At 37.0% G+C, this 14,860-nt stretch overlaps 1 protein-coding gene across 6 annotated transcripts in view; it reads left to right on the top strand.

The window, feature by feature from the left end:
* LOC129239710 (histone deacetylase 4) overlaps window positions 1-14,860 on the top strand; it is a 68,840-nt gene that overhangs the window by 23,734 nt on the left and 30,246 nt on the right. For all 6 annotated transcript variants that reach the window (XM_054875459.1, XM_054875458.1, XM_054875461.1 and 3 more), the window contains one exon: window positions 8,938-9,053. In XM_054875459.1, the coding sequence (XP_054731434.1) occupies window positions 8,938-9,053 (116 nt within the window). The remainder of the gene's footprint in view (window positions 1-8,937; window positions 9,054-14,860) is intronic.

Genomic DNA, 14,860 nt, shown 5'->3' with positions numbered 1-14,860 from the left:
TGTAAATAAATACGCACATACCATATTTACGAAAACTTCGAAATTTACAGCAACAATAAATACTATGTACATTCATACATACATACATACATTCATAATTAATTCATATAATTGATTGAAAACGCTTGTCATATTCTGCTCGCCGACTCTTGACACGATTATGCATTCGTACATACATACATATATACATACGTATAGATAGAAGAAATGCAGTAATGAGATTTTATTTATTTAATGCATACTACGCACATCCATTGTACGCCTATACATATCTTCATACATACATGCATACATGCATATATCAACAAAAGTGGCAATATAAACAAATAACAAAATATGACAATAGCAGAGCGTGAGTGTGTGAACAGAGTCAACCTGTTTTAATATGATACATGCACACAGACATACCTCATACATATGCATACATACGTCATATAAATAATGATATGTGCATCAATATTATTTTCTATTTAATTTCATTCTGTAAAGGTATATTTTTTTTGTTTGTTTTTGTATGTGCAGCTCTTTCTTGTTATTTTTTTATCTTGCCTCCGCCTGTCATTCTTACCATATTATTGTACTGTTACTTGAAAAATTTGCATGTGCCTTCGATATTTAGTCAATGTAAATATTTGATTGATAGCGTCTGTTTTGGTCAAGTTAAAAAAAAACTTGCTGAAAGCTTTAAGATGAACAGAAGTAAGTCACTTCATCTGTGTACAATATTCGCATTATCTTTCGTGCAAAATTTTTTTTTATTAATTTTATATAAAAATACAGTTCATTATTAAAGAAAAACCTTATGAATCAAAGTTCCAAACATTGTACAAAATTCAGGAAAATTTAACACTTTCCAACTTTTTATGCAGAATTTTTAAATTCTGGGCGCGCATTTTTATATACGAGGTGTGTTGAAAAAATAAGGTGAAGGTTTCAAATTTCGTGCGCTACGTACATTCGACTTTCGATTATTATTATTTTTTATGGTGGGACGATTGGGCTTTAGTTTCGATGTATTAACCATATACCCACGATTCGTTACCAGCAATATGACCCTTTTAAGCAAATCTGGATCATCGCTGACGTCATTCAACAATTCCTGAGTGATGCTCATGCGACGCTGTTCTTGGTCAAAATTCAGCAATTTTGGAACGAACTTCGCTGCCACACGCATCATGCCAAATTTCCGAAAAGATTGCATGGCATGGGCGAACCGATATGCCGACATCCTCAGCAACTTCTCTAATTGTGTTTCGACGATTCTCTATACCAATTTTCTTCACTTTCTCAACATTTTCATCGGTTGTTTATGTGTTGGAGCGTCCAGAACGAGCGTCGTTATTCAGATCTTCTCAACCTTCTGTGAAAAGCTTGTACCACTTCTAAACATTTTTGTGGCTCAGAGTACTCGCACCGTATGTTGTCAACATTTCAAGTGTTTTGGAGCACTTAATTCCATTTTTTACACAAAATTTGATGCAACTTCTTTGATCCATTTTTTTCGATAACAGAAAATCGCCGAACACGCAAAACACGAATCTTATTTATGCCTCTCACAAACAAAGTGAAAAAGCTATATTGCTAAAACCGTGAACATATGTTCGAGACGACTGTACCAACTTAAAAAAAAAAAACTAATTGAAAGTCGAGTGTACGTAACCCGTTCACTTTATTTTTTGAACACACCTCGTATATATATAAAATTGGCGCTTGCCCCCTTTTTGGGTGTTTGGCTGAGTTCCTTCTCCAATTTGTAGCGTGGGTCTTGATGTTGTTCCATAAATGGAGAGATCTTTCAGTTTTCAGGGCGACCGCTATTAGAAATAACTTTTTATAGCCAATTCAATATGGGTAAAGGGTGATCAATTAAGAGGTATCGGATTTTAAATTGAAATAAAACGGCGAAAACTCAAATTGATTGAATTCAATCTTTATTATACCTATTTGTGTAGAACCATTCATGACATTTATTTTTAAAAATATTCGCTTTCAAATATTAGCCTCAACTGCGCCGTAATTCGGCCATCCGTTAACACCAATGACTCGCTGGAGGACTTCGGTCGGTATCACGTGAATACCGTTAGTAATGTTGACTTCCAGTTCCTCAATCGAAGCTGATTTATCCACAAAGCATTTAGACTTTACATATCCCCACAAATAAAAGTCCAATGGTGTGATATCACACGATCTTGGTAGCCAATTCACTGGGGCGAGACGGGAAATAAATTGTTCACCTAAACGACGGCGTAGTAATTCCATTGTTTCACGGGCTGTATGGCAAGTAACGCCGTGTTGGTGGAATCAAATATTGTGGAGATCACGGGCTTCAATTTCTGGGACCACAAGGTCGTTTATCATGGCGCGATAGCGTTCGCCACTCACCAATGGCGCCAATCTCTAGCCCCTAGGCCGCAAGAATCGGTTGTTTTCAATGGATGTAATGGCTGTTCTTGAATGGTTTCGGGTTGCTCTTCAGCCCAAATATGGAATTTTTGCTTATTGACGTATGTATTATGCCAGGACGGTTATTTACTTACACCATAAGTTGGCCTGAGCGCGTCAATTTTCATAATACAATTGCACGATTTGTTAACGTTGTTGAGACGTAAGTCTTTTCATCAAGAAAATGAATACTAATAGGACTATGTTTAAGTTCGTGCGGTTTTACAACAGATGGCGTAACTTGATTATTATTCCATCGATCCACATTTCCAAACATTCATTGGAGAGCTACTGTCGTAAGGCACAAACGTCAGTATAAGTTTTTTATTTGAAGCGTAAACAACAATATTTTTACCACACTTGAAAATGTCGAATTTCGTGCCAAATAATGTGTTTTTGCGGGGAATTTTTTAATATGAAGAAAAAAGCAGCCGAAAGTCATCGTATCTTGGTGGAAGTTTATGGTGAGCATGCTCTAGCTGAGCGAACGTGCCAGAAGTGGTTTGCACGCTTTAAAAGTGGTGATTTTGGCTTGGAAGACGAAGAACGCGAGGGTGCGCCGCCAAAGTTCATGGATACCGAATTGGAGGAATTGCTCGATCAAGATCCGGCTCAAACGCAAGAAGAGGTTGCAAAAACTTTGGGAGTTGATCAATCAACCATTTCCAAACGTTTAAAAGCCATGGGAATGATCCGAAAGGTAGGCCATTGGGTGCCGTATGAATTGAAGCCAAGAGACGTTGAACGCCGTTTTATGGCATGCGAACAACTGCTTCAACGGCACAAAAGAAAGGGTTTATTGCATCGAATTGTGACTGGCGATGAAAAGTGGGTCCATTACGACAATCCAAAACGTCGGGCAACGTATGGATATCCTGGCCATGCTTCAACATCGACGTCGGCGCAGAATATTCATGGCCTGAAGGTTATGCTGTGTATCTGGTGGGACCAGCTGGGTGTTGTGTATTATGAGCTACTGAAACCGAATGAAACGATTACGGAGGATGTCTACCGACGACAATTGATGCGTTTGAGCCGAGCACTGCGAGAAAAACGGCCGCAATACGCCGATAGACACGACAAAGTTATTTTGCAACATGACAATGCTCGGCCACATGTTGCACAAGTGGTCAAAACATACTTAGAAACGCTCAAATGGGATGTCCTACCCCACCCGCCGTATAGTCCAGACCTTGCGCCATCCGATTACTATCTCTTCCGATCGATGCAACATGGCCTGGCTGACCAGCACTTCCGTAATTACGATGAAGTCAAAAAATGGATCGATTCGTGGATTGCGGCAAAACCGACCGAATTTTTCACAAAGGGAATCCGTGAATTGCCAGAAAGATGGGAAAAAGTAGTAGTAAGCGATGGACAATACTTTGAATATTAAATTTGTAACCATTTTACGTCAATAAAGTTTCAAATTTCGAAAAAAAACCGCACGAACTTAAACATAGTCCATTATGAATACTAAAAAAATTATGTACTTAGCTTGACAGTCACGCGTGATCTGTCAAAAACCCCTATTGCAACAAGTGTTGCTAATCTGATCACCCTTTATAACAAAGTGGCTCAAAATTGTTGTTGTGATTTCTTTTTTTCGCTTAGGAGCTGAGTATTTTCTTCCATGCAAAAGACTTCCAAGCATGTGTTTTACATACGAGGTGTGTTCAAAAAGTATCGTGAATTTTGTGTTTTTTCAAAAATTATTTATTTATTCATTAATATCTATTTCGTCCCAATCAAAGTAATCCCCATGAGATATTATGCACGTGTGCCAACGTTTTTTCCCAATCTTCACTTCAAAAAATCTTGTTTATCTTGTTCAGCTCCTTCGATGCCGTCTTGGTCTCGTCAATCGTAGCGTAGCGTCGTCCTTTCATGGGCCTTTTCAGTTTTGGGAAAAAGAAAAAGTCACAGGGGGCAGATCTGGGGAATACGGTGGCTGGGGCATCATTAGTGTGTTGTTTTTGGCCAAAAAGTCGCGCACAAGCAACGATGTGTGAGCAGGGGCGTTATCGTGATGCAAGAACCAATTTTTGCGCATAACTTGCAGGTAATATTCCTTATTGACCGTTTTACCCATGATGCACAACGCCCCTGCAATCGAAGAAAACGGTAAGCAAAAATTTTACTTTCGACCGAACTTGGCGCGCTTTTTTCGGTCTTGGTTCGTGCGGCAGCTTCCATTGAGATGATTGAGCTTTGGTTTCCACGTCATAACCATAAACCCACGATTCGTCACCAGCTATGACCCTCTGGAGCAAATTTGGGTCCTCGCGGAGAGACTCAAACATCTCATTAGCAATGTTCATGCGATGCTGTTTTTGGTCGAAATTGAGCAGTTTGATTCGAATTTCGCGGCGATGCGTCTCATGCCCAAATCATGGAAAAAATGGAATGGCACGAGTCATTCGATATGTCTAGGTCCTCAGCAACTTCTCTAACGGTGATTCGACGATTGGCCAATACCATTTTTGTCACTTCTGAGAACATTTTGTATCACCGATAAACGTTGCTTTGGTCCAAAGTAGCTTCTCCGTACTACACAGTCAACATTCGGAATGCATCCGCGCACTTAATTTCGTTTGTCACACAAAATTTCATACAGGTTCTTTGATTCATCTTTTTGAATAGGTAAAAATCGAAGACGAGCCGAAACACGTGCAAGCAAAGCAGCTGTCAACAATTAACTGAACACTCAAAATGGCCGAACTCGTCAGCATGAGTGAGAGATATGAGTACCAACATAGCCGCAAAAAAAATCGAAATTCGAATATATTTACGTAACCTGCGAAAATTCAAAATTCGCGAAACTTTTTGAACACGCCTCGTATATGAGTTATTTGAGAAGCAGCTCATTGGCATACCAATACATCCTTTTTCTAGATAAAACTGTTGGCCATAGCTTAAAGATGTTTAGACTATTCCATAAAAGTTATATCCTGTAGAGATCGACAGTTCTGTCTTTAACTGGCAGACTGTCGAATTTAACGCACTGACTCAGCGAATAATAAATACAAATATTGGGTTGGGGAAAAAGAAATGTCGTATTTGTGATCGCAATTTGAAGCTTTATTTAACGTACTTAGAATTATCCGATTCAAGTGAAATATGCCCCTTTTGTTCGCAAAGCTGTTGCCATTTAGAAGGCAACTTCATTATCCCCCCTTTATAAAACCTTTGCAAAAAACTCAGACAACCAGTTTTCGCAAGCCTCTTTTGAGGCCAACTTGGTATCACCAAGGACGTTTTGCATGGACCGGAAGAGATGATAGTCACTTGGTGCTATGTCCAGACTATATGGTGGATGCGATAGGGCATCCCATCCGAGCTCCCGTAGCTTCTGGCGGGTCATCAAAGATGTGTGAGGACGAGCGTTGTCCTGGTGGAACACAACACCATTCCTATTAACAAATTCTGGCCGCTTCTGGTCAATCGCCTGCTTCAAACGGTCAAGTTGCTCACAGTAGAGGACTGAATTAAGGGTCTGGCTATAGTTGAGCAGCTCATAGTGGATAATTCCCTTCCAATCCCACCAAACACTCAGCAAAACCTTCCTGGCGGTCAATCCGGGCTTGGCGATGGTTTGGGCCGGCTCGCCGCTTCTCGACCACGATCTTTTTCACTTGGCGTTGTCTTACGTGATCCACTTTTCATCGCCAGTCACCATCCGCTTCAAAAATGGGTCGAATTCGTTCCGTTTTAGCAGAGAATCGCAAGCGTTGATTTGGTCACCTAGTTCCTGACTAATCGAGCGAATGCTCACATGCCGGTGCATCTTCGACATCTACTGCACCGATCGAACCAACGCTGTGCTGTGCGAATCGTTACAGTATCAGCCCCATAAACTTAACAAATTTTTGCCGCCGCCTTCGTTGCATTTTTACCTCTAAGGTAGTAAAAACGTAAAATATTACGACTTTCTTGCTTGGTGGACTCCATCTTTGACGCGCTATAACTTAAGACTGAAACGTACGATCACAACACTGTCAAAAAGACACTTGTAGTACAGATTGTCGTCTTCAAATCGCCGTTTAGTGTGACCCGATGCAATAAGTACAACGCAAGATATGTTTAAATGTCGCGCTCAATTGAGAAAAAAATACGACATTACTTTTTCCCCAACCCAATACAAATAATTTGTGGATAACAAAACGAAAGAGCTGCTTCCTTCACTATAACTTGGATTGCGATAAAGTAAAAAATCACTGAATTGACTCATAAAAAGTATTACAATTATTGAAAGTTTTAACGCGGTTTTTCTGGAAATTTTGCTTTTTAAGTTATCACCATCTCGTGTGTGGGAAACATTTCCTTGAATTATGATCGATGGAATAAGTCTTACAATGTTAACTTCAATAGTACATACATACTTACATATGTATATGTGTCATACATGTATTTATTTACATAAAATAGTATTTGTTGTAAAATTTATGGAGTTTATATTTTAATTGTATACATAAATATTTGGCCACGGACATAAGTGGTATATAAATTTTTGCAAAAAACTGATTTTCAGGAAATTATTGTGAATGTATGTATGTTAGATGTAAATAATATAAAAAAACTAATGTCATATTATAATAATAAAAAATAAATATTTTGCTGCAGATGCACGTGACATTTTTGGTGTAGCCAAGTGTAGCCGAAGTGTAACCAATTAAAAAGGTCATAAATTTAGTTTGGAAAATTACTTTTATTCAATTCAAACTAAAAAATGTGTGAAAATAATACAAAATTAAGAATCAATTTACTTTTGCTTGATATGACCACCTTCTGCCTTGACTACGGTCTTGAGATGATACAGAAACGAATCGCAAGCTACTCGCATGTTACTTGCAGGTATTGTGGCCCACTCGTGGATAATGGCTTTTTTCAGCGTCTCGAGACTGGTGATTTTGAGAGCCATTGTGTGGACGTTATGAAGGTTGAAACGTTGGTTTTTAGCCATTCTTGGTTCACTTGACCTTTGAGAAACGGTGCCGAGTCCTATTGAAACGTCCATGGTCTGCCATTGAAATGTTTGTCTGCCTACGGCTTCAAAGCAACCTCCAAAATACTTTTCGGATAATATTTCGCATTACCCTTGACGACAGGCTCGATGAAAACGCTTGGAGAGCGCCCATCTGCGGTTACAGCGGCCCAAACCATTACCTGTGGTGGGTGCTGCCTTCTGGTGGCCAATCGATGATCAATCAAATTCTCGTATAAACGGTCGGTCAAATAAACCCTATCATTTTGGGAGTTTTCGAGTTGCTCAATTTGAAAAATTTTCTCGTCAGAAAACACAATGTTCGGAAATTTACCGCTTTCGTCCAAACCAAACAATTCCTTCGCTCTCTCAAGTTTGACTAGTTGCTGCTTTGGTGTGAGCTCATACCCCTTTTGGATCTTGTAAGACTTGACTTTAAAATCATTTTTTAGTATGCGGCGGATGCTACGGTTAGATATTTTCAGTTCTTTCGCCATTTGATTGGCCTTCGTCAGAGACTTCGTTTAAGTCGCTTCTTCACTTTTTGAATCATTTCACGTGACGTTGCAGTCTTTTGATGACCATCTCCGTAACGTTTCGCGATACTACCAGTATCCTTGTAACGAGTAATGGTGCGATAAACAAAAACTTTCTTTCAGCGTGCTCGAGCCCATGCTGGTTGTGATTTTCCAGCCAAATATAATGCAGTCACCCTATTACGTTTGAAATCCATTACTGATTTTCTTTTTTCGCGTTTACTCTCGTCAAAATGCTTCCGCGCGCTTGTAAACAATCCTCAGGACTGCCAATTAACAGACAGCTGATGCCCGTGCATCAGCTGCGCGAGCGGTCTGAAGTTGGTTACACTGCGAGTGCCGGAACCTGTAGTAAAAACTTCCAATAAAAAAATACCCGAGTACAATGTATTTTTTCACCGAAATATCTATGAAAATACAAAATACCGTTTTTTTACATACCTGTAGGTTCTCTGCTACTGAACCAAAATAATTAATCGAATCAGGTATACGAATAAAGTAACGTAATAAGAAAAGGCAAGCCTAACGGTACATAGTAATATCATAAGTAAAATTTTTGAAATGTTCGTTTACATTTGATCAGTATTTTGAGTAACTGTACCAGTATGTTTATGTCGATAATTAAAATGTTTAATAACAAAACAGAATCCATTGGTCATAATTCGCGGAAAAGTTGATGTATTCATTTCTATAAATGAGTGCATAGAAAATTAGTATATATTTATGTACCATCTAATTCATTAGCCATAATTCGTAGTATGTGTAGTAGTTTTTATGTATCAGTATGTCACAAGGACCACCACAAACTAAAGAAAAGAACATCAAAACTTTTATTAAATTTTTTACATCCACTCATTCATTCATTTCTGTGTGCCTACACCATTTTGTAAATCATAAACATTTATTCAAGTATTGTTGTTGGCAAAAATATGATTCATATTCTGCTCTCTCAATTCGGTGCTTGCTTTATTGCAGATATTGCGCGCGAAGCCGGAAATGATGAACATTTACATATAACATCAGGAACCATTTCTTTTGAATACAAGCCAATGCAACCAAACGCAACAGATATAGATCAACAAATATTGGAGGTATGTATTTAACTGCATACATAAATTTACGCATATTTCTATGAGAAAAAAGAAATTATTTCTTAAAACAAAATGTCAGATAGGTTGTTTTGTCAAAAGATCAAAGATACTTACGTATACTACTTTTATAATTTATGTACATTAGAGTGCCTCGCAAAAAAAAGTTGCTGTTTTTCCACCAGACTCGCAAAGTCTATTATATTAATCACTTCCGCCGAAGTATTTCGGAAATTTATTAAGATCTATGTACCTGAACTGGACCTATTTGAAAATACCTCCAAAAATCAAGTTCTTTATATTATAAATAAAATTAGCATTTAAAAATATTTTTTCAAATAATAACCGAAGAGAATAGAAGAGTGTACGATTAAATGGTATACGTGAAAATGTTTACGAATTTTATAAATGGAATTAAAATAGTAAACATTTTATAGATATTTTTTGACATCTCTTGGAAGATGGGTCTAGGGATTTGGTAACTTTTCTGTATTTTTGTTTTTACTTTTTTTTGGAAGATAAGTTTACGAAAAACTATTAAATCACAGGCATTTTGTTTTTAAGATTTTTGTTTGTATTTTTGACTTTTTATGGAATATAGGTTCAAAGAAAACTTGAATAATTCAGCCAAACGTTTTATTTTAATTTGTATTTAATTTTTTTTTTTTTTACTTTTTTTGGAAGACAGGTATGAGGAAAGTTGTAATACTCAGTAAAATTTTTTTGCTATGTTTTGGTATCTTCGTTTACGGAAAATTTAAATGACTTAACCAAAAAAAATTTTTTTTTTAATTTAAATGACTTAGCCAAATTTTTTTTTGAAAAATTTAAATGACTTAGCCAAATTTTTTGTTTTTAGGAAGATAGGTTTAAAGAAAACTTGATTAACTCAGCCAATTTTTTGTTTTTTTTTTTTGTAAGATAGGTTTACGGAAAACTTTAATAATTCAGCCAAATTTTGTTTTTTAATTCCTTTCACTTTTTTTTTAGAATTTTAATAATTAAATGATTTTTTTTTGTAATTTTTTTATTTCGTTTTTCGCACAGTAATCTTTTTTTTAATATTTGTTTTTACATTTTTTATGGAAACCTTTAATAACTCAGCCGAATTGTAGAAAAAATTTTAAACTTTTGTTTGGAAGGTAGGCTTGAATAAGCACAGGCAACTTTTTTTAAAGATTTTAGTTGGTATTTTTTACCTTGAAACTTGAGCAGCTCAGTAAAATTTTGTTTTTAATATTTTTTGTGTTTTTGTTTTTTTTTGTTTGGAAAATAGGCTATGGAAAACTTTAATAACTCTGCCTAATTAAAAAAAAAAAATTGTAACTTATTTTTGGAAGATAGGCTTGAAGACTTGAGACTTGAATAAGCTCAGGCAAATTTTTTTTTAATATTTTTGTTGGTATGTTTTACTTTTTATGAAAAATAGATTTAAATAAGACTGTAAGAACTCAGCCAAACTTTATATTTTATTTATTTTTTAGTTTTTAATGTTTACACTTTTTCTGGAAGACAGTTTTAAGGAAAACTTTAATAACTCTTAACCGATGTGAAAATCTAAGGTATTATTAGAATTTTACTTTTAAATTGTCATTCCACACCCGTTAACTTCTCAATTTTTTTTTTTTCGCAAATATCACTTTTTTAATTCTGTTGGTAAAATTTGGAAACATTTCTGTGCTGACCTTTCAAGTTTAAACTCGTCTATTATCTAAGATGATTTTTTGGGAAAAATATTCTTGAAAACTAATTTTATTTATAAAAAATTTCATTCTTGGAGGCAATTTCAAGACGGACCAGCTCACGAAAATCTTAATATTTTTTAAAAATATTTTTGCCCAAAGTGTTAGCATCTAATAATTTTATAATTACAATAAAAAAACGATACCGATGTTTTTGTATAGATAATAGGGAGTGATGGGCCCTAATGTGCATACATTTGTACGTAATTTTCAACATAATTTATTTCATATTTTCTTACCCAGATTAACGCAATATAAAAACTTTAATATAGATTAAGCTCATTATGAGATGATAGTTGATATAACCAATTATTTATTTATTTTTTTTTTTTCAAAAAGCAATTTATATTGGTCCTCTAATTACAAAAAAAAAAGTGTTTTTATTCATTTCAACCTCTTCTTGATGTCTGTTTATAAATATTTCTAAAATTAAATAGTAATAAAAATACACTGGGCATATACCAGATATGGTCGTAGGGCTAAACTCCATTAATTCAATTTCCTTGCTTATAAACTAGCGTGTGAAATATGTATGTATGCATGTGAGTAGCAAATGCGTTGGTGTTAAGCACAACAGCAGCAACGCCATCTACAACATTAGTTGAAGTCACAACTTCCAAGGCAATTGCATCAGCACTAGCACCAGCATCGACATCGTCGGCATCGCCATCGCCATCGAAATAGAAACAGAGGTAGAGGCAACAGGAATGCTAAAAGCAAAGGCTTCGGCAACCGTTGTATTATTTTTGGCTCATAAACCAGCTCTCCTCCAACCTATCACTCTCACAGAGATTCTAAATATAAATATGTACAACTTAATGAGTCTATTTATTGTCTCTACGAAAATGTGTATTTTGCGCATTTCTAAATAAAACGGCGAATGAGCTAAAAATAAAGTTCGGATGGATGCTATATTGTGCGCGCCAGTATCGGTGCACGGTCAGAGCAAAGCTAACGCGAGCGAACAAACCACCAAATCGTAAGTTAGGGCTCGCCACGGATACGGGACTGATATGTATTTATATATATGCATCATTTGGTCGTATATATGTACATATGTGCGTGTGTGTGTGTATGCACAAGTGTACTATTTGTGTTATTGCACATGTTTTACATCAACGATGGTGTTCCCAAGAATACATCAACCAGTGTAAGTGGTGCTATAAATTGACTTTTATATGAATAGCTACTGCACTGCTTTGATTTGTTTTTTATTCCTTCTGTACTCTATTCCTTTTGTCATCCTTCAGCTAAAAACTTTATCGACTACATACTTTGACCTTATCTTTTTGCACATCTCCATCGTAATAGATTTAATTATTTTCATAACCTTACTAAAACAAGTTTGACGTTGTTGTTGTTATTGTTTTCTCCTCTCATTAAGGGGCATACCGTTCCTACGAACGACCTCTCGTTTTAATTGCAGATATGCATACATAAATGCATTGCACTCACACCTGCAGATTTGTCAAACGATATACTGTTTATCTGATTAAATTTGATGATTGGAATAGCTTATTGGACATTTTATTGATATTTTTTGTGTTTCATTAAAAAAAATTTTCTAGGGGATTAGATAGTAGACCTCAAAGTATGTGACTAAGAATAACACACACTTCGCACTCTAGTAGAGAGGTATTTACGACTTATTGACTTGACGCATCACTTGTAAGGTACAGATTCTACGTAAGAGTACCTGCTGATTGTTATTGTAGCAGTTTACAAAAGACTGCCCAGTGCGGTGGGGTCAGTCGTTGGCGGTAGATTTGTGAAACAGGCTGTTTCGACAGGGTAGGACATGTGAAAAACTGGTGAGTGTCATGATTAGTACCTTCACAAATCGTCCTAGCTCATTAACTTCAGGTGCTAGTCGTAAATTTTGGTGGAAAATAATACTACATAGTACAATTGTTCTATGCCTATTCATTCTATTCATAACTGCTTGGCCCAGCCGCAGCTCTTATTATTAGTAGTAGGTTTTAAATGAACAGTGTCCGATATGCGTCCACGTTGAGACGCAATATACTTAACTTCAAGTAGTCCTCTATGCGCTAACTGTCTTGATTTTGATTAGGTAAAATCATCAGTGCTTCTACTCCTTGGATGCTCAGCTTTAACGAGTTTCAAATTTTGGTGTTTTGGCTCTCACTTTTTACATATGTATGTATGTTTGATGAGCTAGCGACAAGGCTTGGATAATAGCCTCCTGTTTTATTGCTTTTTTTATTAGTATTCGCTTTTCCATATAGGTTTCGTTTATATAGGAAACAGCATTAAAACCGATAACAATGTCAGCCTTGAAATTTAGCGAATAATCTCTCTTGCCAGCAAGTGCTACTTTGGACTAAGTTTCCACGACAGTCGGTTCTACTTTGCCGAAACGACCCGGATTTATATCCGGCCAAGGACTGTCACTCCAGCATTCCCCGTACGTGAGTATGGGGAATATTTATGTTGCTACAACAACAACAACTAAGTAGGCGATTGAGTAGTATAGTCCTTTTTCGACGAACAAAACTAACACTCACAAGGCTCTCATAATGCCCATTGTTGTTGTTGTAGCAGCATAAACATTCCCCATACAAATAAGAAGGAATGCTGTGGCAGTCCTTGGCCGAATATAATTTCGGGTCGTGCCGGTTACGTAGAACCAACTGTAATGGAAACGCTCACCATGCCCTTCCTAATGTATGACACAAAAGCTTGGACGATGACAATATCCAATGAGGCGTAATTTAGAGTGTTTGAGAAAAAGATTAAAAATGAGCTGTATGAGCTTTAGCACGACATAGACATAGCGCAGCGAATACAGATCCAGTGGCTACGTTGGCTGAGTCATGTCATCCGAATGGATACAAACGCTCCGGCTCTGAAAGTATTTGATGCGGTACCAGCTGGTGGTAGCAGAGGAAGAGGAAGGCCTCCTCTGCGTTGAAAAGATTAGGTGGAGAAGGACTTGGTTTCACTTGGTGTGTCCAAAAGGCGCTGGTTAACACGAAAAAGAAAGGACTGGTGCTCTTTGTTAAACTCGGCCAAAAAGAATTCCCATTAGTCATCATTCTGGTACCTCTGTTTTCACTGACGGATCCACGATGGAATCTGGAGTGGGAGCGGGGGTTTTCTCTAAATCAGACAATATTTCGGTATCCTTTAAACTGCCGGAAATGAGCAGCGTTTTTCAAGCAGAGGTCTTCGCGATCCTGCAAGCATGCAAAATGCTTAGGGATCGCCCTTGGGAGGAAGACATTAATATTTTTTCCCATAGCCAAGCTGCAAGCCTTCTGGTAAACTGCTGTAAGGAGGAACTCAAATGTCTCGAACGTGCAGGAAACGTTTCCCTTATCTGGGTTCCTGGATACAGAAATATAGAGGAAAATGAAATTGCCGATGGGCTTGCCAGGACCCTACAGAACCGGATTCAGTTGTTCCGTTCTCAGACATCGGTGTCCCCTTGACCGTTGTTAAGGGGAAACTACACAATTTCTTTAAAAAAATAGCGCAAGACAGATGGAGGTCTGTCTCATCGTGTGCTATTTCGAAAACACTATGGCCTCAATACGATATAAACAGAACGCTTAACCCTTTCGCTCCGACTTTTAGGGGGGATTTGCTCAAACTTTATTTTTGAGTTTTTGGATACCCATTGATACTTTATGTGCGTAGAAACATGATGAAGCTTGTAACTTATGTAGATAACGGTATTTTGAGGTGGGACATATGTGTCCCAACAGTATTTAAAAATGGGATATATTTGTCCCAACAGGGTACAAACTACACCTAGAAAGTAGAAACATTTTTTTGGTAATAACATATGATTTGTACTTTTATTTATTTTATGAATGTGATGAAGCGAAACATTGTATACAGAATGGCAAATTACAAGCCCGGCAAATAATTTTTGTTCTTTTCTCGACTTTTTGATTGGCGCATGCTACGCACCGACGTCTTTTAGACTGCTCTATGGGTAAATGATCCCCCACATTTGTCATTGATTTGTACCTATTCGATGATCTTCCAGACCGACGGGATCGTTTATATGCGGTACAACCCTTTCCTTTTTCAATTAGC

Source organism: Anastrepha obliqua, chromosome 2 (genome assembly GCF_027943255.1).
Source record: "Anastrepha obliqua isolate idAnaObli1 chromosome 2, idAnaObli1_1.0, whole genome shotgun sequence".
Taxonomy (NCBI): domain Eukaryota; kingdom Metazoa; phylum Arthropoda; class Insecta; order Diptera; family Tephritidae; genus Anastrepha; species Anastrepha obliqua.
Note: the sequence above shows the minus strand (reverse complement) of the source record. Positions and strands in the feature narration are given on the sequence as shown.